The following is a 25,304-nucleotide window of genomic DNA, read 5'->3' as shown; positions in this document are numbered from 1 at the left end:
GTTTCTCCTTGAGGAAGATTTTTAGAATAAGAAATATTCCTGGCACAATACAGGATTGGGAGTTTTTCTTTGTGAAGAGCAGGAGTGGAGTGTGTGACTTTTCCATGTTTGCCAGCTTAATGATTTTCTGTATTATACAAAAGCTTTTCTGTGAGTTCGTAGATTTAATGGCATTGAAGCACTGACAAAAGATTTTGTGGTCACTCGGAGAGGTCAGAGTTCTCTGTAATCACAAAATCCCTGCTGATTTTTCCATCTACAGGCACCCTCTCCAGCTGGGATATTTGGTTTCTATCCCATTGATTGTTAAATAGAGTCAGACATGGAGGCTTGGATGTGAATCAGTGGGGAAATAATGATCCTTTCACTGGATTCTGCTGCCTTTTTGTACTTACCCTGTTGTTCTGCCCATTTTGCCAGGCTGCTGAGGAGGTTGGCTACCCTGTCATGATCAAGGCTTCTGAAGGAGGAGGAGGGAAAGGAATCAGGAAAGTTAACAATGCAGATGACTTCCCCAGTCTGTTCAGACAGGTGACTTTTCCCACTGGTTGGTGCTGCCTTGTTCTAAATGTTCGGGCTGGGTGGTTCTGAGACATTCTGTCGATAATAGATCTTACAAAAGATGCTCTGCCTGTTCATTCTATCCCTGCTGTAGGTTCAAACTGAAGTCCCAGGCTCTCCCATCTTTGTGATGAGGCTGGCCAAGCAGTCCAGGCACCTGGAGGTGCAGATCCTGGCAGACCAGTATGGCAATGCCATCTCCCTCTTCGGCCGGGACTGCTCCGTGCAGCGCCGGCACCAGAAGATCATCGAGGAAGCTCCAGCCTCTATTGCAACCTCAGCAGTGTTTGAGCACATGGAACAGGTGAGAGTGGCTCTGCAGCTTCCCTTCCCCTGGCCGAGCTCCAGAGACAGGCAGGGCTTTGTATTTTTATTTTACATCACCCAGGGTTTTGCATTGTTGAATGTTTTAAAGGAGCAATATAGGGTTGTGTGTCTCGAACTGCTTAGTGTGGGCAGCCACTCACATTTCCACAGTGAGTCTCCCCAGAGCTCCCTTCTAAGCTATGTGCCCTCCAAAAAGGGGAGGGAAGTGTGTTTTAAATGTGTGTTACCATATTAAAGGCAAGCTGCAGGAGTTGTAGGAGTTGCCTAATGATGAGTGTTGCAAATATTTGCTTCAAACTCTGCCTTCTGTAAACTGTAAATTGAATGGCTTGGGAATCAAAATTCCTGTGCCACGGGCTTTTCTCTGAGCAGTTTTTGGATGCTTCAGAATGCCAGCAAAAATCGGAAGTGGGTGTGGTGGATGAACAGAGAGAGCACAGGTAACTGGCAATGAAATATTCCTTTTTCCCGTGTCCCAGTGTGCAGTGAAGCTTGCCAAAATGGTGGGATACGTGAGTGCAGGCACTGTGGAATACCTGTACAGCCAGGATGGCAGCTTCTACTTCCTGGAGCTGAACCCACGCCTGCAGGTGGAGCATCCCTGCACGGAGATGGTGGCAGATGTCAACCTGCCAGCAGCGCAGCTCCAGGTGAGCACAGAAAATTGAATTTCTCATCTTTCAGTAGGTTCAGCAGTTGTTTGAAGTTCCCCAAAGCCACGAGAGCATCCCTCAGAGATCGTGTAGAGAGCTGCTGTTGGATGTGCTGTGGCTTGTCAGTCCCTTGTGTGTCCCCCCAAACTCCTGGCCCCCAACTTTGCAGCAGTGGGTGGATGCCACAGTCCCCTTGCACCTCATTAAGGCTCTGTGTGCTTTTCTACTTCCTTTTTGAACTCTATCTATAGAAAGGCCCCAATGAACAGGACAAGTGGGATTTTGCTGCATGAGGATGCAGCCTGCAGCTGGTTCTGCAGGTTACTCTCCCCACAGTTTCTAATTGCAAAATTCCACAGTTTCCTATAAACAATTAGGGCCCTTCTGTCTCACTGGGACCTCAGTATATTTTTAACAGGCCTAATGCGTGCCCATCCTCAGCTGACCTGGCACTGTCAGCTTTCCCTGGAGCCTCAATCAGTCAATGGAAAATACTGGCTGAAGGGCTTAAGGTGGATATTACACTGAGCTCAGTTGTCCTGGGAAATGGGAATGTTCGAGTCTGTGAGGAGAGAAACTTAGTGGTGGGGTTTTTTGAATACTTTTTTTTTTCCTCCTTAGATTGCCATGGGGGTCCCCCTGCACAGGATCAAGGATATCCGAATGATGTATGGAGTTTCTCCATGGGGAGACACAACCATTGATTTTGAGAACTCAGCCCATGTCCCCAGTCCCCGTGGCCACGTCATCGCTGCCCGGATCACCAGTGAGAATCCTGACGAGGTGAGGCTTCAACTTCTGTGCTTGCTGCTCACCGTGGGCTTTACAGGCTCAGCCCCTGCTGCTGCTGCAAGTTTTGGCAGCAAATTTAAAAGATTCTTCCCTTACCTAACTTAGACTCTGCTTAGACACAGCCTGAACTAGTTTTACAGCACAAAGAGGTGTTCTCAAAGCCTTCAGAACCCTAATTCTGGATTATTCGCCTTTTCTTTAGGGTGTAGAGCAGTGTCTGTCTGTCTTTGCAGGGATTTAAGCCCAGTTCTGGCACGGTTCAGGAGCTGAATTTCCGCAGCAATAAGAACGTCTGGGGCTATTTCAGTGTTGCTGCTGCAGGAGGCCTCCATGAATTTGCTGATTCCCAGTTTGGTCACTGCTTCTCCTGGGGAGAGAACCGTGAAGAAGCCATCTCGTAAGTCAGAGATGTGGGAGAGCCTTGGGAATCGCTTGGGTTTGTCTTCTTTGATCCAAAGTGCCATGGCAAAACAAGGCTCCTTACCTCTAGGAGTTTTAAGAGAAATTTCCCTGTCTTTATCTAGTTTGCCATTTCGTGGTCAGGCTTCTCATCCTGTCTTGCTTTGCAATTCCACTGTGTTGCACCTACATTTCTGCACTTCTTGCTTAATTTTCTTTTTTTTTCCTTTCTGTTTCATCCCTGCCCTGTACACCTGCTGCTGGGGTATGATACAGCTACCACAGTGTGAAAGTCCCTCTTTAAAGCATCCAGGTGAAGGCTTCCAACAGGAAAAACATTGCTAACCTGACTTACCAATGCTTCAGGATGGTTTGTAAACCATGGAGTGTCCTCTGTGGTGTGGGATTTTAAAGCATCTGGTCCTAAGGCCAGATGACCTGTCTGACCTGTCATCCACGTTTTTCATCCAGAGCCTTTCCCCAGTTCCACTCTGGGTGGGGTGGACACCACGTCTGTCTGTCTGTTGTACACCCCTGACATGTGGTAGGGGCCTGGGTGAAGATAGCAGGGGCAACTCCTGATCCCACTGAGCTGCTCTTCTTCACAGCAGCAGCAGGCTGAAGGAAATCAATGTCCCATTCCCAAACATTCCTGCAGGATTCTGCTCCAGTGCCTGTGCTCTTCTGCTCTGTCCTTCAGATGCTTTTCTGTCTGGAGCTGCCGGCTTGCCTGCTACCATTACTATGGGATAGATAACAGGGCTTCTTTCCCCTTCCAGAAACATGGTGGTGGCTCTGAAGGAGCTGTCCATCCGAGGGGACTTCAGAACCACTGTGGAATACTTGATTAAACTGCTGGAGACAGAGAGCTTCCAGCAGAACCGCATCGACACGGGCTGGCTGGACCGGCTCATCGCCGAGAAAGTGCAGGTGCAGCTGCTCCCCTTGCAGGAACACAGATGGGAATGAGCAGGGGAAGGGGTTGGGTGCCTGCTGGTGCAAAGGGGTTTAGGAGTGGTGAATGTCCACTTAATGAATAAACATTTTCACTGGCATTACTTCTTACATGTATCGAAATCCCACGTCATCCCTGTTGGGGAAAGCTGGTCTTAGAGTTGTCCAGAAAAGCATTGAGAGCAGTGTTATGTTTGGAATCTGGGACAGACAACAGTGGGAATGTTGCTGGAACCTCAAGATTTGATCCAGGCAGAAGAAAATGTAGTTTTAAGGAGTTACAGAAATAATGGCTTCTATGGAGAGTTCACATGGCTGCTACACCAGCTTAATTTTAAAGAGAGGTTGGCCATGAACCAAAAATAGAGCTGAGGCTGGTGATTCTTCTAGCTGGGTGTTCAGTTTGGGCTGAAGCTGGAGGAGGTGTGACTGTGTCTGTCCCCTGTTTTAGGCTGAGAGGCCTGACACCATGCTGGGGGTGGTGTGTGGAGCTCTGCACGTGGCTGACGTGAGCCTCCGGAACAGCATCTCCAACTTCCTGCACTCCCTGGAAAGGTAAAAGTGCCAGATCCTCTCTAGTAATGACTCCTGGTTTACAAGTCCAGTCTGGGAATGCTCAGGGCTTGTTATCTGCTGACTGTTCCCTGGCCCCAGGGAGCTGTTTATCCACTGAGAAAACTGGCAGGTATCTGCATCTCCTCAAAATATCCCCTGCTGTCTGCACAGATTGCTCTGGTTTCTAGCAGAAGCTCCAGGAAATGGCTCAGGAACACCGAGTTCTTTCTCTGTGTGCTGCTAGGGCAGCACTGGGGAGTCTTGAATCACCCAGAAGTGAATGGAAAGGAGAGCAAAGCCGGCCTGTGTGGCTGGAGGGACTTTGACTTTGTCAAACTGATTTGTGTCTCTCCTAAGACAAGACTCTAAAAACCTGCTCCCATCTCTCTGCTAGTGTTTCCCAAAGCCTTGCACGCATCTCTGAATCTCTTTGGACCCCTGGTAGCCTTTTGGTGGCTTGTGGAAGATCAGTTTTGTTTTGTACTTCCCTTTCCAGGGGCCAAGTCCTCCCTGCTCACACTCTGCTCAACACTGTGGACGTGGAGCTCATCTACGAGGGACGGAAGTACGTGCTGAAGGTACAGAGTGGGACTGACCCACCCTCCTGCCTCTGGGCTGGACATGGCTGTGTGTGCTGCTCTGGCCTAATCTTTGCACAGATTTGTACAGGGAATTACATCTGAGCAGGGTTTATTTTCTCTGCTTTAGTGGGTGAAGAAATTGGCACAGCCTCCTTTATGATAACACCCCTCACGTTGCTCCGCTGCCAAGTCTCTGTAAACATTTCAGCCTCTTGCTCTGAGGAGGGTGAAAATTACGTTGTTACAGGCAAAGATGACTAGGGGTTGACCAAAACTTCCAACTTGGAAAACTCTGGGAGTTGTGGCAACCAAGGCACTCAGTGCTGTGTTCAATTCACTGGATAATTCCCATTCTTGTGGATTTGCAGGTGACCAGGCAGTCTCCCAATTCCTACGTGGTCATCATGAACAGCTCCTGTGTGGAAGTCGATGTGCATCGCCTGAGTGACGGGGGGCTGCTCCTCTCCTACGATGGCAGCAGCTACACCACCTACATGAAAGAGGAAGTGGACAGGTAGCAACCTGTACAGGTTCATGTTTAGCATTTACACAGCCAAAAGGAGGTGTATTTGTAACTTCCTGCTTCCCAAAAGATCAGCTGGGAATGGAGTTCTCTCCTAGAAAGAGTTTACCAGATGTACTGTGGGTGAGTTCTAGGACAGCAGATCTTAGCTACTGTCAGAAGAAGGATCTGGCTGTGCACCACGTGGAGTCCATATTCCTCTGCTTGGTCCTTAAAAGTGACTTTTGGAATTGTAAAAACCAAAAAACCAGAATCTGAGTCTTTAAAATTCTTGATCCTCCTCAGCTGCCTTAGAAATAGACAAGTTGTACTGTTTCAGTGCATCCCCTCAAAATTCCCTGCAAGGATCATAAGCAGTAAGGGCAGTAAAGGGCATCCCCAGGTCTGGAATGTGAACTCTGCCCCCTCTGCTGTGTTATCTTCTGGGAAAATTAATGGATCTGTTCCGGAGGACAAAGAATTTGGGTAACTTTCTGGGTTTGAATCTCCGCCTCTGAGTTGGTTGAGCTGTTCTCCTTTAGTTTTGTTTCGAAGTAGAATAGGGAAAGGGAGACTGGATTTTCCCCTTCCCATGCCTTCCCCAAGGAGTTCTGTTGCACTGACCTGTCCTGTTCTTCCCTAGGTATCGCATCACCATTGGGAACAAGACCTGTGTGTTTGAGAAGGAGAACGATCCCTCCATCCTGCGCTCGCCTTCCGCTGGGAAGCTGATCCAGTATGTGGTGGAGGATGGGGGACACGTGTTTGCAGGCCAGTGCTTCGCAGAAATTGAGGTAAAAGTCTCAGAGAACTGCCCAGGCTGCCCAGGAAAAAGCTCAGGGGGAGGGATGTTGGATGCTTTGGGGCTGGGAGGTAAGCGTGAGGGATAATTCAGAGTATTTCATTTACAAATTTTAACCTGAACTAAAGCAGGAATCATCAATGAGAGTGATGAGGTGGGGAAGAAATTACTTAACAGCTGAAGTTTGAGTGAAATTAATGACTGTGCACCAAGTGATGAGCAAAATTTCTCAGCAGTGAGACCACGGTTGTCACCTTCCTGTGATTCCAGAGAAGCTGGGATCCGTGTGTTACCCAGCTGTGGTGAAGAAGGCCTTCTCCTTGTAGTACTGACACAGAGTTACATGCCAGGATGAAGTAACAAACTAAGAGTTCTCTGATTAGCTGATCATTTATTGGGTTGATCCCGTAAGTTAATAAGTATCACTCCTCCCTTCTCCCTGGCAAGTTACTTAACTCTTACCGAGGAGGAGGATGAGCAATTTCTGCATCTCCATGAGGAAAGCACAAGGGGTTGTGTAGGAGTGTGTGGCTCAAAACAGATTTGAGGGAGGGGAGGGTGTGTGATGACAGAGGGGCAATTAAACCAGTTGGGGACAATGTGTAGGAGAAAAATATCAAGACAGAGATCCAGCTGTTTTATGTAAGAGCTTTTGCACTGCAACAGGTCATGGCTAAGAAGGAACCACCCACACAATCCCTGTGGAGCACAGCAAGGGTAAAACCAAACTGGCTCCCCCATACCCAACCCTACTGCTCCAAAGCTCCCATGGTTGATCTAAGGAAGCATTTCTGTCTGGGAAGAGCTGTCTGAGGGCTCTAGAAAGTGATCCTGGTTCCCTCTGCTTGAAGTGAAGGTGTGGCTGTAGCCTTTGAGAGGAGCCTTTGGGATGCTGCAGTAAATTGTCTGCTTTGTTCATTGTGCTGAGTGTGGGACCTTCCCGAGTCCCTCTTGGTTCAGGCAGTGTGGGCAGTGACGTTCCTGAAGTTCCTGCCACACTATTTTGTGGCCAATTATTTTGTTATCCCATTCCCTTTAGTGTCTGGGTTTCATTCCCAATGTCTGTGCTTGTAAGTTTTTGGAAACACCTGAGTGCCAGAGGTGCTCATGCAGGTCTCTCTGTGGTGGGACACTGGCTGCTGGCTCCCAAAAGTAGAACCATTCTGGGCACATGGAGCTGAGTGTGTGACCTGTTTTCCGTGCTACAGGTGATGAAGATGGTGATGACGATAACAGCAGGAGAATCGGGCTGCATCCACTATGTCAAACGCCCAGGGGCTGTCCTGGATCCAGGCTGTGTGATTGCCAAGCTCCAGCTGGATGATCCCAGCAGGGTTCAGCAGGTGAGGAGCTGCAGAAAGCACAGATGTCAGTGGGATTTTAATAGGGGGGTGATGTTGAGAGTGGTACGAGATGGTCCAGTGAACCAGTTTCCCATTTGTGCATTGTACTGGAATTGTCACTTCACTGTTTTTGTTTGTCTCAGATGAGGACTGGGACTGAGATTCCTCTCTCTCTCTCTAATTCAGGCTAAGCTTATCTACCATTCTTGCTCTCTGCTTACCTCAGTAATATTGTGGGGATGTATCTTTCAACCAAGTGCATTTCCCACTCTGGGAATCCTTGCAAGTTCAACCTTGGCTCCAGTGGAGGGCAGCTGGCTGTTCCCCATGGCTGGTGCCCCACAGGAGGGTCAGTGAGGCTGTTGCTTGTTGCAGGCTGAGCTGCACACGGGTACCCTGCCCCAGATCCAGAGCACGGCGCTGCGGGGCGAGAAACTGCATCGCATCTTCCACTACGTGCTGGACAACCTGGTCAACGTGATGAACGGGTACTGCCTGCCAGAGCCCTTCTTCAGCAGCAAGGTACTGGGGGCTGCTTCTTCCAGATCCAAAACACAAAGTTCTTGCAGCTCAAGGCAGGGTTGGGCAGTTCTCTGCCACAGCCAGAGGACCCCGAGTCAGGGCAGCACCCATGAGATGGGATGTTGGACATCACCCCTTTCCTTTTTATCCTTTTTGCTGTTTATTCTCTTCTTCATGCTTGTCTTCCCACTGTCTTGTCTCTCTCTAGGTGAAGGGCTGGGTTGAGCGATTAATGAAGACCCTGAGGGATCCATCTCTGCCCCTGCTGGAACTTCAGGACATCATGACCAGCGTTTCTGGACGGATCCCACCCAATGTAGAGAAGTCCATCAAGAAGGAGATGGCCCAGTATGCCAGCAACATCACCTCGGTCCTCTGCCAGTTTCCCAGCCAACAGGTGACCAACCACACCTCTGTGGAGGAATAAAAATTGGTTTGTGTTGGGGCATGGAGAGAGAAAGTTCCTTTAGATTACATGGAGCTTAATTGAACCTGAAAGGTGTGTTTGAACACGGGGTCTTCATGTGAAAGACACTTGCCTGTGTCACCTCAAGGCTTGTCTCCTGGGCCTGTGCTGAAGGGTTCGTGTTCCCTGCTCAGTACAGCTTTAAACAGGCACTTTGGAAACACTTTAATCTTAGCAGTGGCCTTGTGGGCATTTATTTGTTTGCTTTTTGTCTGGTACATGTGCTGGAGTGCAATTTGTGGTGCCAGTGTTAGCTCAAAAACCAATGACTGCAGCCAAGGGAGGCCTGGTTGGGTAAGGAGATGTTGGAAGCTGATTTCTCCACCCTGTGATACCGTGCATTGATTTTTGTCACTGGCAGGTCATGAACTTCCTTTGCTGGAGTCTGCTGGGGCTGTGGTGTGTCTCTGCTGGTTGTCCAGCCCATCCAGGACTGGGATGTCACGTGCTTTTCCCTTTCAGATTGCCAACATCCTGGACAGCCACGCAGCCACCCTGAACCGCAAGTCGGAGCGCGAGGTTTTCTTCATGAACACGCAGAGCATCGTGCAGCTCGTGCAGAGGTCAGCCATTCCCAGGGGGTCCTGCAGGACAGGAGCTGCCCCCAGCAGGGGTGGCAGGGGTTCTGTGTGCATTCAGCCTCACTCAGCGCTGGGTTTGGTGCCTTTGCCTCTGCAGGTACCGCAGTGGGATTCGGGGCCACATGAAGGCCGTGGTGATGGACCTGCTCCGGCAGTACCTGAAGGTGGAGACTCAGTTCCAGCACGGTGAGTCCCTGAGCACATCAAGGGTTTGATTTCTGAAGGAGTCATATTTGGTCCCAGAAAGTCCACGTGGGCCCTTGGAGAAGGTTTGCTCTCACTTTGTGCTGAGGGTGAGCTGCACAGGCTTGCTTTTAAGGGTTTGCAGTCAGCCTGGGTTTTGTAGAGGAGCTTCTGTCCCCAAAGCTCAGCTGAAGCTGAGAGGTGAAATCAGTGCCTTGCACTGCTGTATCCAGGCACAAGATGGCAATGAAGCCCTGGCTGATTCCGAGGCTCTGGCTCTTACAGGTAGTTCTGATTCCGCTCTTCTTTTGTCCTGCTCCATTACCTGCCCCAGCCTAATGGTACTGCAGATTCATTTCCACTTCAATTTGCTGGAAGCAGAGGATGGTGCAAGGCTTTTTGCTGTTATTTCATTTTGGTTGTCATTTGAATGAAAGTCTGAGCTCCCTATTCCTCTCTCAGTATTGCTCACAAAGGAGGCATTTGGTGCTGGAGCTGTTGATTAAGAGTGGGATGTTTGAATTAAAGTTTGCAGTAGGTGATGGTGGGAATGCTTTCTTCCCAAATTGATTATGTGGACCATAGAATGACAGACTGGTTTGGGTGAAAGGGACCTTAAAGCTCATTTCATTCCACCCTTGCCATGGGCAGGGACACCTTCCACTATCCCAGGCTGCTCTAAGTCCTGTCCAGCCTGGCCTTGGGCACTTCCAGGGATCCTGGAGCAGCCACAGCTGCTCTGGGCACTCTGTGCCAGGGCATCCCCACCCTCACAGGGAGGAATTTTTTTCTAATATCCAATCTAACCCTGCTGCCTGTCAGTGTGAAGCCATTCCCCCTTGTCCTGTCACTCCATCCCTTGTAAATGGTTTCTCTCCATCTTCCTTGTCGGCTCCCTTCAAGCCAAGGAGATTCTCCAAAACTACATGTAGAAAAATAAAGACACATCTAGTAACTTGTACTCCTTGCCACAGAGGTGTGAAGACTGGGAAAGAAATGTGCATTTCTGCCTGCAGGTCACTATGACAAGTGTGTGTTCACCCTTCGGGAGGAGAACAAGAGTGACATGAACGCGGTGCTGAACTACATCTTCTCCCATGCCCAGGTCACCAAGAAGAACCTGCTGGTTACAATGCTCATTGTAAGTGTCTGATGCTTGCTTTCTCTCTTTCCCTCTTTCTCTCTCTTTCTTTCCTTCTCTCTCTCTCTCTTTCTCTCTTTTGTCTTTTATTTTACAAACATAATGTTGTCTGTTACTGCCAAAAATACATCCAAAGTAGCCATCCACGAAATAACTCCCCAAAGCAAAGAAAGTGTCATAATTTTCCTAGACCGAGGCTGGGTTTCTTAAATTCTCATCTGTAAGGATGATGTAAGGACCCTGGCATTCTTTCTTTCTGGCTCTCCTTTTCCCCCCTTTTTTTCTCCCCCTTTCCCTTTTTGGTGTGTGGTGTGATTGTAAGTAACGCTTGCCTTAAGAATCTCATTATTTGAACACGGAGCCATATTTCCTCTGAGAATTCTGGAGTAGCTTTGAGCCGGGGCTGTTCATTTCTCAAGTAATCACGCTGGCGTGATGGAGAGAGAAAATGGCAGCTGTTCACAGCTCAGGCCTTCAATTTTCTTCAGAGTCCAGTCACTCAAGTGTGTAATTACACGGGGGTGCCGGCGAGGCGTTAGCCCTTGTCAGAGAGCTGGGCTGAGGCTTTGCTGCTGCCTTTGCCAATCAGTGCAGGCAAAGCCAGTGCCTGGCTTTAGTTTGTTGTTGTCATCCTCATGATTCCTTGCTAAAATGGGCCTGGAAGTTTGGGTCTGGTTTGTCACCTCGTGTGGGCCGTGCCTCGCTGGCTCTCGGTGTTGGCCATGTGAGGGAGCGAGGGGCGTGTGGGGAGACCTCAGAGAGCCTCAAAGAGGTTTCCTTGGTCCTTCCTGTTGGGTCATTCTTCCCAGCACCACTGCCACTTACTTCTGCACAAGTAAAGGCCAACCTCCCAGTTTGCCAGGACTTGAAGCACCTTCCCACTCATGGCTCTTCACATCCCCGTGGCACGTTTGGTGTCACCACGGTGAAGGCTGAGGTGTTTTATGGGTGCCCAAGCTGTTTGTGTGGGGTGGGGTAAGTCTGTCCTCCAAGGGCAGCCTCGCTGCCTGTGTGGCTGTTATTGATGTGTCCCAGGAATCCATTATTAACCAGGGGCTCTGAGGATGGCTTTAGTAATGGTCTTATGCTGCCATCATTCACCTTTTTTAGCCAGCAGGCGCTGGAGGCAGGGTGGGAACTGCTTCATCTTTCATACATCTGTTGAAATATGGTGTGATTTGTTGTTGTATGTTCATTTTCTGTGCTTAACTTATGCACGTCCTGGCCTGAACAGGATGGAATGGCTGCTGGCATGGCAGGGTCTCGTGTCCTGTCGCGTTTCTGTTCCCTGGAGCAGCAACATAACAACACCCAGGAGTTTGTGCTTGAAATCCAGCAAAGGCAGTTCTTGAATTATTCACTGTGAACCCCCTCAGTGTCCTGGAGTGGATAAATGCACAGAACTTTCTTTGGGGACAATCGCACTCATGTTTGGTGGCCCAGGACTCGTCAGGAGGAGACAGCAGTCTAATCAGAGTTTGGAGCTCAGATGTTTTCTCAGTGGTTTGAGTATGGTCTGTGTCCCTGGAGAGCTTTGTCACCATTCCTAGAGGTGCCATCATGCCTGAGTGGGGCTGGAGAGAAAGGGATCAAGGGCAGTGGGAGGGAAAAGCTGTTGAGCTCTGGAATCTCGTGGAGCTGTTGTTTAGTTAGTCACTCTATGGGACTTTTGTATTACCTGGTTTTGGTTTTTACTTCATTTTCCCTGGCAGGTTTGTCAATCCAGCCTGCTGCACAGAGGTTTCCCCTTATTGTTTTATATTTCTTGGATCTTCAAATGTCCTCTTCTGGTCTGTAGGTGTTTAAGATCTCTTTAAACTTTAAGGCACCAGCTCTTTCCTGTGGCAAATCCCTGTTTCATCTCACATTTCCCTCCTATGATTAATTTATCAAGACAAGCTGTTAAGTGCTGTGTGGAAGAAGCATGTTAGAGGCTCCTAGAGGGTTTCCAGCTTTGGGGTAGGAGGGAAGAGGCTCACAAGAAGTGTTGAAGACTGTGGGATTACTCATGGGAATTGAAACTATTTTTGGAAGAAAGCCTTTACTGTTTGCATTTTTTTGAATGGAGGAATTCAGAAGAGTTTTGGAACAGCATTAACACTGGGAGTTATGCTCTTCAGTTTTGTTGTTTTATCCAGCCAATTTAGACAGTAAGGTAAGCTTGTGGATTTCCTCAGATCTACGATTCTCTGGTTAGAAGAAATATTATGAGTCAGTCATGTACCATGACAGTACATTATTCATGGGTTTAGTTGGCTTTGCTTAGCCTTGTCAGAGGAATGACAGATCTTCTTTCTGGTGTTGGCTGAAGCTGCACAAAGTTTGTGGGTGGTTTGTGGTTGTGGAGCTGTGGAGACTTTCGGGGTTTGAGGTGTTTTTTATGTGGACGTCAGGAGGTTCTCTGGCAGTGTAACTCTGGTCGCCCTTCATGGCGACCTTTACATGCTCCACAAGGTGTCTGGCTACAATTTATGCTCTTTGAATTTTGCATTGGTGCTAGGAGAAACTTCTGGTACAAACCTGAAACAGGGTAATGGGAAATGGTTTTCTGAGTCTCTCTGACAAGTCAGCATTTCTCATGTGTTTGGGTGCCAAACATGTGCTACAAATAGGGGGATGGGAGATGGTGCCTGTCCCTTCTTTCACCTTTTATTTATGTGTGTAAAATTGCTGAATACTGAATATTTGTATCCTTGTCAGCACAGGATAATTCAGGTCGGGACTTTTGGGGATGGCGTGGTCCTGCCGTGAGTGTGTGCTCATATTCCAGGTTCAAACTCCTTTGAGGGAGTACAGATGATGTTTTCCCTCTGTTCTAAGCATTTCCTGTTCTCTCTGCTCCCAGGACCAGCTCTGTGGCCGTGACCCCACCTTGACAGACGAGCTGATCAATATCCTGACAGAGCTGACCCAGCTCAGCAAGACGACCAACGCCAAGGTGGCCCTGCGAGCGCGGCAGGTGAGGGATCCCTGCCCGGATCCCTCCGGGCTGCTCCCGCCTGGAGCTCACCCCTTTGGGAAATCCATATCTCCTGCTGTTCATTTTGATCACTGTGCAAATGGGGAGAGCAGGTTACTGTGAGCAGCACTTTGACAGTCAAGCAATTAACAGTGATTAACCGTGGTGACAGGCAAAGATTGCGGTGCATTCCCAATCACTGTAATATTTAAATTTAACACGCGTTCCGTTGTCCCTGCTCCTCCAAAAAGTTTCGTCTGGCTCACACAGGAGTTAACTGAGAGTAGCCCATGGTTTGTATGATGGAGGAAGTGGAAATGCATGGTTACTGTGGTTTTTGGTGGCTTTGGCATCTGCAAACCTGACCAGCACAGGCTGCCTGGATTGTGCAGGAACAGCCAGGACGTGCTCTCCAGGTTCCTCAGCTGCCTTACAGTCCTTGTGGATCCATGTGTGCAGAGAACAGGGAGAGCCATTTACACAAGAACCAGATGTTCTTTGCAGCTGCTGAGGAATTATCACACAGAATTATGCTGGCCTTTTGTAGGTTTTCTTCCCTCTCTGAGTTGTGCTTTGTCAATTTTGTTTTAACCTGGAAATAATTGGAAAAACTCTTGATGCTGTCAGTTCCAAGAGTCCGGTACAGAACGAATTTGAATGTCACACAGACACCCAGATACTGTTGTGAGCTTCCTCTTCAGCAGTTCAGTTTAACCCTCCCTCTGTTGCCAGGAAGGAGTGAGAGGGCGCAGTGGTTTCCTGATAACGCTGACCCCAGGGTCTGATCACTCCTCTCACTCCACAGTCCCTATCTCCAGCCTAAAAGTCTGAAGCAGGAAAGCTCACACTTTGGAGGTCTCTCCTTTTATTTCAAAGCTTGGCTATTGAAAACGAACAGGGTGTTTGAAGCTGCTCAGTGACCTTCTGTTTCCTTCAGGATTGTGTTTGTGTCCTTGAACCATTCTGCTATTGAACCTCCCCGCAGCAACCGGGGATGGTGCTGCAGTTCTTGTGTTGCTCTTCCATTTCATTTTCCTTGCAAGCTGCTTCCATTTCTTCCCTCTGCATCCTTCGTGTTGGGCATTTAATACCTGGCAGTGGTGTCTGTTTGCTGCCCTGCTTGGGAGCAGAGCGTGGCTCCGGCGTGGGCCTCCCCACAGCTGCTGCCTGCCAGCTCTGCTTCCCAATTACCAGCCGGGCAGGCAATCCCCAGGACTAGCAGCTCTGCACTGCTAAATCACATGCACTGATGGAACTTGATTGAAGCTGTTCCCTTTCTCTATGGGGAATTGCCAATAATACAAACGGAGCAGATTACACAAATGAGGCCGGGGAGGGGAGAGGGTTTGCGGCGTCGCGCAGGTGCCGCAGAGAGAGTCTGGCTGCCTCTTCAGGGATGGAGCTGGCTGGTTCTGCCTGGAGGTGGCAGCCCCCTGCTGATGGCCCAGCGTGGCTCCTTTCTCTGACATTCCCTGTGTTTCCCCAGGTTCTCATTGCTTCCCACCTGCCCTCCTATGAGCTGCGTCACAACCAGGTGGAGTCCATCTTCCTGTCGGCCATCGACATGTACGGGCACCAGTTCTGCATTGAGAACCTGCAGGTACCCACCAGCCTTCCCTCCTTGGCTCCCTGCTTCCTTCTCACTGACCTTCATGTCCCAAGGTCCTTGTGGCTTTAAGTTGTATTGGTCTGGTGTCCAGCTTTCCCCTGTGTTTTGTTTTCATCCCTATGCCGATGTCGGAATCACCTCATGCCAGTTCTGCACCTTCCTCACAGGGGACAGCGGAGGAGAGGGGCTGGTTCCTCCCTCTGGTCACCAGACATGAGGAAATGGAGTTAGGGGGGACATTCAGATTGGACATTAGGGAAAGGTTCTTCCCCCAGAGGCTGCTGGGCACTGCCCAGGCTCCCCATGGAATGGGCACAGCCCCGAGGCTGCCAGAGCTCCAGGAGCGTCTGGATGAGCTCCTCCCATATGGTCTGGTTTTGGGTGGTTCTGTGAGGAGCAGGGAGTTGGACTCAGTGATCCCTTCCAACTTCAGGTTTTCTGTGGTTTAATATAAAAAAGTCATAATCCTTCATGAATAACAGCAAAAGCTCAGAAATCAGAACTAGCCAGGCTTGATTTGGGTTTTTTTTCCTTTTTTGCCTGATCCTGGTTGCAAGACAGAGTTCTCTTTTAAACCTCTGCTTAATGTGATCTTTTCTAGAAACTCATTTTGTCTGAGACATCCATCTTTGATGTGCTTCCCAACTTTTTCTACCACAGTAACCAGGTGGTAAGAATGGCAGCTTTGGAGGTAAGTTTATTCCCATTTAAAAATAATAGTATTTTTAATTTTTCTGTGGATTTGGTTTGTTTTGAGCACTGCCACCCTGCAAGATCCAAGAGAGCTGTAGGTTATGTGTAATTGTCTGTGCTTGGAATCTGGCATTTAACAGCACTAACATTGATAACTGAGTGAAATTTCAAAGTCAAGTTATATTTGTGTGAAGACTGAGGTGGTTGAAGGGAGAAGGTGAAGCTGCTGTCAGAGGACATGATCATAATCCTGATGGTTCTGGCCTTCCTCAAAGAATAGCTTTAAACTCTGGTTGAGTTAGAGTTTATCTAGCTGCTCATTTGGAGGTATCTGTTGGGTTTTTAATACTTTTGAGGTCTCTGGTGTGTTATTTGCCCTCAGCCCAGTGCAGCTGATGGAGTTCTCTGTCCCCAGGTGTACGTTCGGAGGGCCTACATTGCCTACGAGCTAAACAGTGTCCAGCACCGCCAGCTGAAGGACAACACCTGCGTGGTGGAATTCCAGTTCATGCTGCCCACCTCCCATCCCAACAGGTCAGATCACCTGCCTCTGGAATTGGAGATTCAGGAGGGGCTTGTCCTGCTCTGGCAAGGAAAACTTGCAGTGGGATTGGTGGAGAAAGGGGGTTCATTTAAGCATGATACAGTTTTCATGTATTTTCTGGTTTTTAACTTCAGCTTGGGGAGTAACTTATCTCTAGAATGTCAGTTCTAGCTGAATCCTGAGCCTCCCAGAAAATGCAGTTCCAGACAGAATAATCAATTAATTGGAATCTTAATGCAGAACAGTCAAACAGTCTCTGTGCTCTTCCTGCCAGCCCTTTCTAACTGTCTGTGTGGCTCTACTTCTCCTTCCTGGCTTTGCTGGATAAGGTGACAGACATCGTTTATAGCACACGATTTTTTGACAGAGCAGACCAGGATGAGAGCTTTATATAAAATTCTGGGGTTGGCATAGTTTGATTTTCAGGCAGTTTTGCATTTCTTGTGACTACGACCAAAAGCATCAACTCTTGCTGCCCAGAGAAGGGTGGCATCTCTAATTCATTTAAAAAAAAAGAAAACTTGGTAATCAGAACTTACAGGAACATTGAATCAGAGTGGTTTGGGTTGGAAGGACCTTAAAGCTCATCTCCTTCCAACCCCTTGCGCTGGAGCAGGTTGTTTCTGGGTGTCTGTGGGGTCGGTCTGTCCCGTGTTCTCCCCAGGAGGGTGGTGGAGCTGACGCTTGGGTTCATTCCCTGCTGGCTCCGAGGTCGCAGTGAGTCCCCTTGGCCGCCGGGTGCCACTGTTGGTCCGTGCCGGGCACCGCGGCCCTTTCTCCCTCCTTTGTCTCCAAACATCTTTTCCCTGGTTTTATTTTTGGTGGGGTCCAGTCTCGCTTCATTGAGAATCCATCAGTACCTTTTATGAAATGGTTTTCAGAATCTGGTTTGCTGGAAATGAAAGGCTGTCCCCAGCCGGCCCCACCAAGCACTCCTGGTACAAATGGGACATGTTTGGGCTCATCTGGTCCCTACATTTCTAGAATATTTGTAAATAATTGCATACTATTTTTAGTACCCCTTTATAATGCTCTCTTCCACCCTTCATTCTCCTCCGTTTCTTCTCTGCTGGCCTCAGTTACCTTTGTTGCTTGGGGATTTTTGGCCTGCCAGTGCTGGCCACTGCTCTGCTCTGTGCACAGGCTTAATCAGACAAGGTCAGCTGGAAGAGGAGAGACATTCCCTGCTCCAGGAACAGCTCTTTGTCCCGAAATCTCTTCTCCCCTTACACTGAATTGGCTGGGACAATGTTCTGAGCTCAGTTCTGCTCCTCAGGCTGCTGGGTGATGGGAAATGCAGCGTGTTCCTTGTGCAGAGGGAAGCAGGGTTGGGGGCAGGTTCAGCCCTGCAGGGGCAGGGGCAGCTCCTTGGAGGTGCCTCCAGCTGCCAGGGATGAATTTGGCTGCTGGTGCTTGGGGCAGCTTCTTGCTCTCCCTCTGGGGTGGCTGGAGGGTGCCCAGGGGGAAGCACAGGGTGCCCAGGGGCTGCTGGTGGCACAGGTGTTTGGGTTTAAGGAGCTCTGAAGCCACACCTGGTGTTAAATTCAGGACATGGAAATCTCAAAACTCTGACATTGTCCTGCTCAAGTCTTCTTTGTTGTTCTTGACCATGGTCTGTGTTCATCACGTGCTTTTCTGTATCTTTCGTAGCACAAATTCTTAGGCTGAAAAGTGAAAAATGCATTCCAAGGGCAAATCCCAAAGCCAAAATATCCCAAAATGTCCCTCGAGGCTCTGCAGGGCTGGTGAACCAGGAGCAGATGCCAGAGAGCCCTGAGGAGAGCATTCCCTTTGGGAGATGCTGTTGTGTGATGCCACACATTTTTCACTACTTCCTCTGATATTTTTAAACCCTGATCCCCTCTGTGAACCTTTGAGAGCCCAATTTTACTGAAGCAATATTCACGTAGAGAAAACAGCAAACTGATAATGGTTTAAATTCTAATTAGGTTTTAAAATTTATATTTAAATTCTTTGTTATTGGTATTTAACCCTGCTATGCCTTTACTTACTTGTGGCAGAAACAATCCCAGTCACTCTTGAGCTGCCTGATCACAGCTCAGGCTCAGACTTTGTATTTTTGGCCATGGAAGGATTGCCATCAGCTGCCCACAGGGAAGCAGAGAGGACAGAAAAGCTGTTAAATCTGCTGACAAAGGCACAGAAGTGCAGCCTGCTCCTGGTGGGTTTTGTGGGCAGAAACTGTTCGGGGAATTATTTGTTTAAATTAACAGAAAATGTCCTAATGTAAGAATCCCCACTGAATGGCAAGGGAAAGTCACAGGGAGAAAAATAGCTTCTAATGGGAATCACAGAGGGCTTTATGGATCCATCAGCACTCCTTGTGCCCGGTGCAGGGCAGATGAGGAGTGTGGTGTCACCATCTGGCAGCAAATGGGGTTTGTGAGCCCTCTCCGAGCAGAAATCCAATCTGGAGGCTTGGATCCAAGGGGATCTCTGGGATGCCAATGGCCACACGCTGCAGAGGGGACTGCAGACAAGTGCTGAGTGCAGAGCCTTGCCTGGGGATAACCTGCCTCGTGCAGAGGCCTGGGGAGAGGAGATGGGAGGAAGAAATGAGCCCTGTTTGGAGCTGTGCTTTGCTCCCCGCTTGTTCTGCCGGCCCTGCTGAGCTGGGAAGCGGTGGAATATTGACTGGTGCTCAGAGAGTTCAGCTGCCTTTGTGAGGATGGCAGCCCAGGTGACAGACACTGAAAGGCCTTTCTGAGGTGTTCGTGAAACAGGCCTTGCCTAATCTTAGCTTAAAATCTTCTGTTCAAAGAAACATTGTGTGTGGAGGAGAGGGAATTATAGTGCTTTTTCAACAAAAGTATTTCTTTCTAATCCCCTCTCCTCTCCTGCTTTCCAACAGCCTTTCTTATGTGTGAAGCTGTAAGGTTTAAATTAAACTGGGACATTGTCTGCTGTAGCCAGCTCTTGCTGCTGCCCTGCTCCTCCCAGAGCCCTGCTCCTCCCTTCTCTCCAGCTCCCCCAGCCAGGGTGTTCAGCTGCTCCCTTGATCCCCCCTTCCCCAGTAACAGATGTGCTGGAGGACCAGGAGGGAAGAACTCAGAGGCGAATGTGCTCCCACAGAACAGATCCCTGTTTTTGTCAGAGCTGGATGTGCCCCATGTGTCAGATGCTGAGGCAGGTGCTGGCAAGGTGTTGGCTATATCCTGATTTTGGGATGTGGCAGGGATAGCCCAGGGCTCTACCTTCTGCTTTGTTGAGCCCCAGAGGAAACTGAAACACAACCCAGCCTGTTTTGGTCCCTGTTGCCTCAGCCATGCCTTCCCAACCCCTCTGGGCACTGAGCCCACACCTTTCCTCTGTCCCATGGAACACCCCCAGCTGCCACATTTGGCCTTGAGATGTCCTGAGGGAGCTTGGACCAGGATGTACCATTGGAAGGAGGAAGTGAGGAAGGTCTTAGCACTGCAGATGAAGTTTTGATGATGAGCCTGCTTAGCTGTAAGGCAAGTGTGACTTTGGGGACTGGACAAACGAGATGTCTGATACCAGCTCACCCTGCTTGCCTCTGGAGCCGGGAATGCACACACTCAGCAAACCTGGATGTAGAGGCAAATGCCTTGTCTGGGTTGAATTCATTCTTGGGACTGCATCCTGTTGTCCGTGGTGCTTCCAAGGGTGGAATTCAAGCCTAGGTGTGAGTTGCTCTGTATTTCATCAACATCACCAAACCACAGAATGGCCAGGGGTGGAAGGACCTCAAAGCTCATCTCATTCCACCCCTGCAGTGGACAGGAACACTTTCCACTAGACCAGGTTGCTCAGAGCCCCATCCAAGGGTATTCCCATCAGTATAAATGTCTCAACGATCTTGTGCTTGGTTTTGCCTGGAATCTCCTCCCTCTGTGCTTGTGGATGTTTGTTCATGCCCTCCTTGGACTTCGGTGTTGCTGATTTCAAGGCTTAAGAGTGGTGCATGATCTCTCCTTTGCTGTCTCCTGATGTTTTATCATCTATGGGGTATTTTGGTTGTTCCCTTTTGTCAGCCTCTTCCTTAGCTTACAGGCAGAAACCGTTTGGAAGGGTGAAAACCAGATTAAATATCCCTGGTCCCAAACAGTGCTTTTTTAAGAACCCCAAACTTGCAATTAGACTGTGTAGAGGTTTCTTCCTGCTATCATTTAACAATGATCTGTTCATAAAATTTGTATTTCTGCCAGAGTGAAAGCATTTTCTGTGGGCTAGTTGCTGAAACAGCCTCTGGCATCACTCTTTGGATGCCAGGAGTGACCCAGCCGTGCTGCTGTGAGCTCTGACCCTACCTGGAGCCCCAAAGGAATAACTCCTGGGGTGTCAGGTAGCCTGAGGTCCCCTCCTTGTTGTGAGAGTGGTTTGTATAGGGAGGGAGGAGGGGAGAATGATTCCAGGACACCTGTAAATCCCTGCAGCGCCGTGCTGAGGTTTGATGTTAATTAGGCAGCAGGCAGCAGTAATGTGCTGCCGTTCCCTTGGCTTGCCTGCCTCGGAAAGGGCAAAATCTTCCAGCAGAGCAAAGAAGGGGTGTGGAAGGGGCAGCAAACTGAATGGAACGACGATAATTTTATGCAAATTGGACTTCTGTAGCAGATTCAGCTTGGCTGAATCACAGAGGGAGCAGAAGAATAAGGGAAGAAAGAGGGAGAGGAAAAACCCAATCAAAATGTATGGTTTGAGGCATGTTTCACAGCCTTCTGGTTAGATTCTTCTACAGGAATGAGGAAACATAAGAGGAATGGCACTGGTCAGAGCCAGTGGAATTGCTCTTTCTCCTGTGGTACTGCTGTTAATAACTACAAGTGGGTTATTGAGCCAACCTCTGCTGATTCCGCTTTGCTGCCTCATTTCCAAAGCTTTGCCCTGCGCTGGCACTCGCTCGCAGCTGGAGCTTTGCATGCATGGCCATGGTGTGGGGGGAGAGCTCCTGTTTGACACAGAAAAAGGGAAAGAAAGGGAGGAGGGGGCAAGGGGAGCTGAATTCAGAGTCACCGGGAGGTGCAGGGGGTGCAGGAGCAATGGGGACAGCGGAGCTGGTGCACGGCTGGAGCAGATCCCTGCTGAGATAGGTGTTGCTGGTCAGGAAGGGCCCTTTTGGGAGTTGAGGAGGGCTCAGGAGGAGGGCTCAGGAGAAGGGCTGGGGCTGGTGTGGAGAGCAGGGTGTGAGGCTGAGGGCAGCAGTGCCAGCACTGCCCCATCGCTGTGCCCGTGTCACCCCCGGGCCTGGTGCTGCTGGGGGCTCTGACGTGGCCCCGGCTGCATGGGCTGGCCCTGGCGGGAAACCAGGGGATGGTTTGGGTTGGAAAGGACCTTAAAGCCCATCCAGCCCCACCCCTGCCATGGGCAGGGACACCTCCCACTGTCCCAGGCTGCTCCAAGCCCCAATGTCCAGCCTGGCCTTGGGCACTGCCAGGGATCCAGGGGCAGCCACAGCTTCTCTGGGCACCCTGTGCCAGGGCCTGCCCACCCTCACAGGGAACAATTCCTTCCTGACATCCCATTTGAACCTGCTCTCTTTCAGTTTCAATCCACTCCTCCTTGCCTTGTTTTCCCCCCCTGCCATTCCTGCCTGAGCCTCCTCAGCTCCGTATGGAGTGGCAGGAGCCGGTTCCCAGAGCACAGCGCCAGGGTGCCCTTTCTGAGGCTGAGCCGAACATTTGTTACACTGTTTTTTTATCCCTCTCTCTTCTGAAAGCCTTCCAGGGACGGCTATGGGAGTGTTCCTGCTGGGGGTAGGAACTGCCAGTCCTCTTCCAGACTATTTTTTCCAACTGAAGTGGATCACATGCAGCTTTCCCACTCTTTGCCAAGCTCACAAAATAGTCCCAACCCCCTGAGGGCTCGAGGCCCGTTCTGTCCTGACCACAGGCTCTGCAGCACAGGGTCTGTCCCCACCATCCTCCCCCCCCAGATTAAATACTTGTGTTATTTACCATAACAGATATGGTTTTAGTTTTTATTGTCCCCATTTGGTTTAAGGAGGTTATGGGAATTTTTTGTGCCTCTACCAGTAATGCACCCAGCACATCACCTTGTAGTGAACGTGACTGTGCTGTGACCAGAGTTTGGGGACAGGAGCAGGGCAGGCAGTGTGACCATGGAATACACTGGTCATTGAGTGTGGAGACTTCATGCTCAGTAACTTGGGGTCTTAACTATGGTCTAGGATGTCAGAAAAGTCTGTGGTTCCTGAAGGGAGGGGGGTGAATGTCCACTCACATGTTCCTCAAAGCTCTCCTTTCCATCTTTGGATTCTTGCTGATCCCTTTGCACAAGCCTCCTGTGTGCAAGGACTTTTTTGATTTAATCTTTGCTATTTTGCATGTCACATCCCAGCAATTTTTCCATCTTGCATGGAGCACTCTCCGGGCTGTTCCTGGTGTGGGCTGGGCTGTGCTGTGCTGCTGTTCTGCTGGTGTGAAAACATGCCCCTCGCTCCTCTCTGCCTTGTGTGCATCACTAAGCCGTGGTCTGCATGCAAATATGGGGAGAGTCGGACTGATGTTATAAAAGAATTGGTAAAGTTTTCCTGAAATTAGCCTTAAGTTTGTTCTTTTTAGTGCTGAATGCTGAAAACGCAACGTATTCCGTGGTGCTGTGAGTGTTTGCTTTGTTCCTGCATTGTGGGAGCCTGTGCGTGGGCTGCTGCTTAGCCTGGAAGGTTGGCACTGAGGATTTGGCTTGTTTTCCTGAACCTGTTGCAGTTTTCCTGTGTGAGATGGTCACTATTTTTGTTTTTTTGCCTCTCTGCTGTTTGCTGTTCTGTCAGGGAGCACAAGCTCCCCTGCGGTCTGGCTTTGCACTTGGTGTGTGCAAAGGGCTTCAAGTGGGGACTGTGAAAGGGGAAATAGGAACATGGGGGTCCCTTGGAAATGCCAGGTGTTTTCCTGGGGTATTTCACTGTTTGCATGTTCTCTGCATGGCCTGGCTCTGCCCATGGCAAGCGAAGTCAGGCGGTGGGTGCCTCCCCAGGGCCCTGGCAGGGAGTTCTCCGCGGCAGCTGACAAATTTGGGAGAGTCAATTGTAAACATGTTGCTGGTCTGTGCATCAGCTTGATGATGGTTCTTTATGATGGCTTTCACTAACCAGTCTGTGACTAACTGTGGTTGTTTGATTACAGAGGGAACATCCCCACGCTAAACAGGTACGGTACTCGTCATCTTTTCCAATTTCAAAGGCAGACTAGAAAGAAGTAGCCTAATCCTGAATGTTTTAACATGTTTTGTTGTAGTGCCCTTCTCTTTACTTGGGAAACTCTCAACCATGACTCTTCTTTTTCCTTCCGTTTTCCTCTCCCTTTGTCTAAAACATGTTTTCAGCTTTTCTTAAAAAGAAAAAAAAAAATCTTTGTATGCAGCAGTCTTTGAAATTAAATTTGCTGGGTGACTCAGCTCATCTGCAGTATGGTACACAGCAAAGTGCTGTCCTAGGGTCCTTTGGGGCACTGGATTCCCAGTGTTGACCCTCTGGCAGGGTGTCACAGTGACCCCAGGCAGTTCCTCCCAGCCCAACCTGTTGCTACCCTGGTTTCTTGTCCATAGCTTAGAATTTGTCGAGGCTGTTTCACCTCCCTCACACCATAGATGAATCTACATCTCAAACAGCTGACAGCATGTTTTGTTGTGGTTTGGATGCTAATTTTTCCTCCTGTGTCTCAGTTGAAAAGTATTTCTTGTTTTAAATAATACGTGAGAAATGTCTGCTGTCTCTTTGTTCGGTTCCTGTTCTGTGATAGTTTTTGTAATAGTTGTAAGAAACGTACACCAAGGCATGTCCTGAAAAATCCCTCTCTTTCAAAACGTGAATACCTATTATTTATTACGGCTTACAAACCTATTTAGGGAAAAATAGTAAAAATGGGCTTGGAAGTCTCACGGCTCTTAATCAGAGATAAATTGTGGAAACAGAGAGTGACTTTAGGCATGGAGAGCTATTAATCACACTGATGATACTTTAGACTTGTTAACACTGTACTTAGGGCCGTATCACAGTGCGTTTGGTGTGTGGAAAGGAAAAAATCTCAGCAAAGCTGGGAAGTGGCTGTGGCAGGAGTGCAGCTCAGAAATTAGTGTTAATTGTTGTAGAGAAGGCAAACCCCAGCTGTGGTCACCAGAGAAAGGTCCTGTCTAACTGTGTGCTTTTCCTCGCTGTGTGAGAAACTTCCTCTGCCAGTCTTGACCATGGCATTGTGAGTCTTTAACAAACCATAAAAATCACAGAATCATTGAGGTTGGAAAAGACCTCCAAGACCACTGAGTCCAGCCTGTGACTGATCCCCACCTTGTCACCCAGCCCAGAGCACTGAGTGCCACGTCCAGTTGTTCCTTGAACAGAAAGGGTAGGAATGTGAGTGTGAGACTCAGTAAAGAGTTTTGGAGAAGTCACTGTACCACACTGCATTTGAGGAGTGCACATTATAGTTTGACCAGAAAAATAATGGAATCAATAAGATAATACAGCATGGTGTGCTTCAGCCTAATTTGTAAAAATGTACTGAACCTTTCAAGTGTCAAACCTTAGAACTGGTGCTGTTTGAATCATATTCCACTTGTAAAGCAAAACATAAAGACAGGAGGAAAAATAAGTTCAGCTTTGCATAGTGAGAATTCTCCTGCCATGTCAAGAAGTACCTGTTTTAAGGGCTTGTAACGTTATTTGCTAACTCTGAGTGTTCCTGTACATTGAGACAACATCCAGGTAAGGGCATTAGTGGCACCAGAGGCATGGCAGGGGCTCTGGAGAAGGCTGAGAAATCCAGCATTTCTGTTGGATGCACAGCCACGCTCCAGCTGGTCAGAACACATGCCCAAACCTGCTCCAGGTGCTGTCCTCCCTCCTCTGTCCCTACTGACTGGGCTCTTGTTGACTTGCTGTCTAGAATGTCCTTCTCCTCCAACCTCAATCACTATGGGATGGTGCACGTGGCCAGCGTCAGTGACGTGCTGCTGGACAACTCCTTCACCCCTCCCTGCCAGCGGATGGGCGGCATGGTCTCCTTCCGCACCTTCGAGGACTTCGTCAGGTGTGTGGGCAGGCTCGGGGTTGCTTCTGTGGCCACCTCCCCACCTGGGCCCTGACAGAGCTGGCCAAAGGCTTTGCCAGGTCTAGAGTCAGGTTTAGACTGGTCCTGAGT

At 49.2% G+C, this 25,304-nt stretch overlaps 1 protein-coding gene across 8 annotated transcripts in view; it reads left to right on the top strand.

The window, feature by feature from the left end:
* The window catches only part of ACACA (acetyl-CoA carboxylase alpha), a 98,409-nt gene that overhangs the window by 16,646 nt on the left and 56,459 nt on the right, over window positions 1-25,304 (top strand). For 6 of the 8 annotated variants that reach the window (XM_042026429.1, XM_042026426.1, XM_042026423.1 and 3 more), the window contains 22 exons: window positions 421-531; window positions 656-865; window positions 1,368-1,538; window positions 2,163-2,324; window positions 2,567-2,730; window positions 3,512-3,662; window positions 4,138-4,241; window positions 4,738-4,819; window positions 5,191-5,336; window positions 5,968-6,118; window positions 7,335-7,469; window positions 7,845-7,991; window positions 8,200-8,388; window positions 8,920-9,020; window positions 9,136-9,224; window positions 10,238-10,362; window positions 13,208-13,321; window positions 14,808-14,921; window positions 15,532-15,621; window positions 16,039-16,157; window positions 23,292-23,315; window positions 25,050-25,193. In XM_042026429.1, coding sequence (XP_041882363.1) covers window positions 421-531; window positions 656-865; window positions 1,368-1,538; window positions 2,163-2,324; window positions 2,567-2,730; window positions 3,512-3,662; window positions 4,138-4,241; window positions 4,738-4,819; window positions 5,191-5,336; window positions 5,968-6,118; window positions 7,335-7,469; window positions 7,845-7,991; window positions 8,200-8,388; window positions 8,920-9,020; window positions 9,136-9,224; window positions 10,238-10,362; window positions 13,208-13,321; window positions 14,808-14,921; window positions 15,532-15,621; window positions 16,039-16,157; window positions 23,292-23,315; window positions 25,050-25,193 — 2,843 coding nt within the window. The remainder of the gene's footprint in view (window positions 1-420; window positions 532-655; window positions 866-1,367; window positions 1,539-2,162; window positions 2,325-2,566; window positions 2,731-3,511; window positions 3,663-4,137; window positions 4,242-4,737; window positions 4,820-5,190; window positions 5,337-5,967; window positions 6,119-7,334; window positions 7,470-7,844; window positions 7,992-8,199; window positions 8,389-8,919; window positions 9,021-9,135; window positions 9,225-10,237; window positions 10,363-13,207; window positions 13,322-14,807; window positions 14,922-15,531; window positions 15,622-16,038; window positions 16,158-23,291; window positions 23,316-25,049; window positions 25,194-25,304) is intronic. The other 2 variants (XM_042026427.1, XM_042026424.1) reach the window with 1 other exon arrangement.

The sequence above is a fragment of the Corvus kubaryi genome, unplaced genomic scaffold (genome assembly GCF_017639235.1).
Source record: "Corvus kubaryi isolate FWS band 111438036 unplaced genomic scaffold, C.kubaryi_AGA036_p1.0 37284, whole genome shotgun sequence".
NCBI classification, from domain to species: domain Eukaryota; kingdom Metazoa; phylum Chordata; class Aves; order Passeriformes; family Corvidae; genus Corvus; species Corvus kubaryi.
The sequence above is the reverse complement of the archived record's forward strand: the minus strand, read 5'-3'. Positions and strand labels throughout refer to the sequence as shown.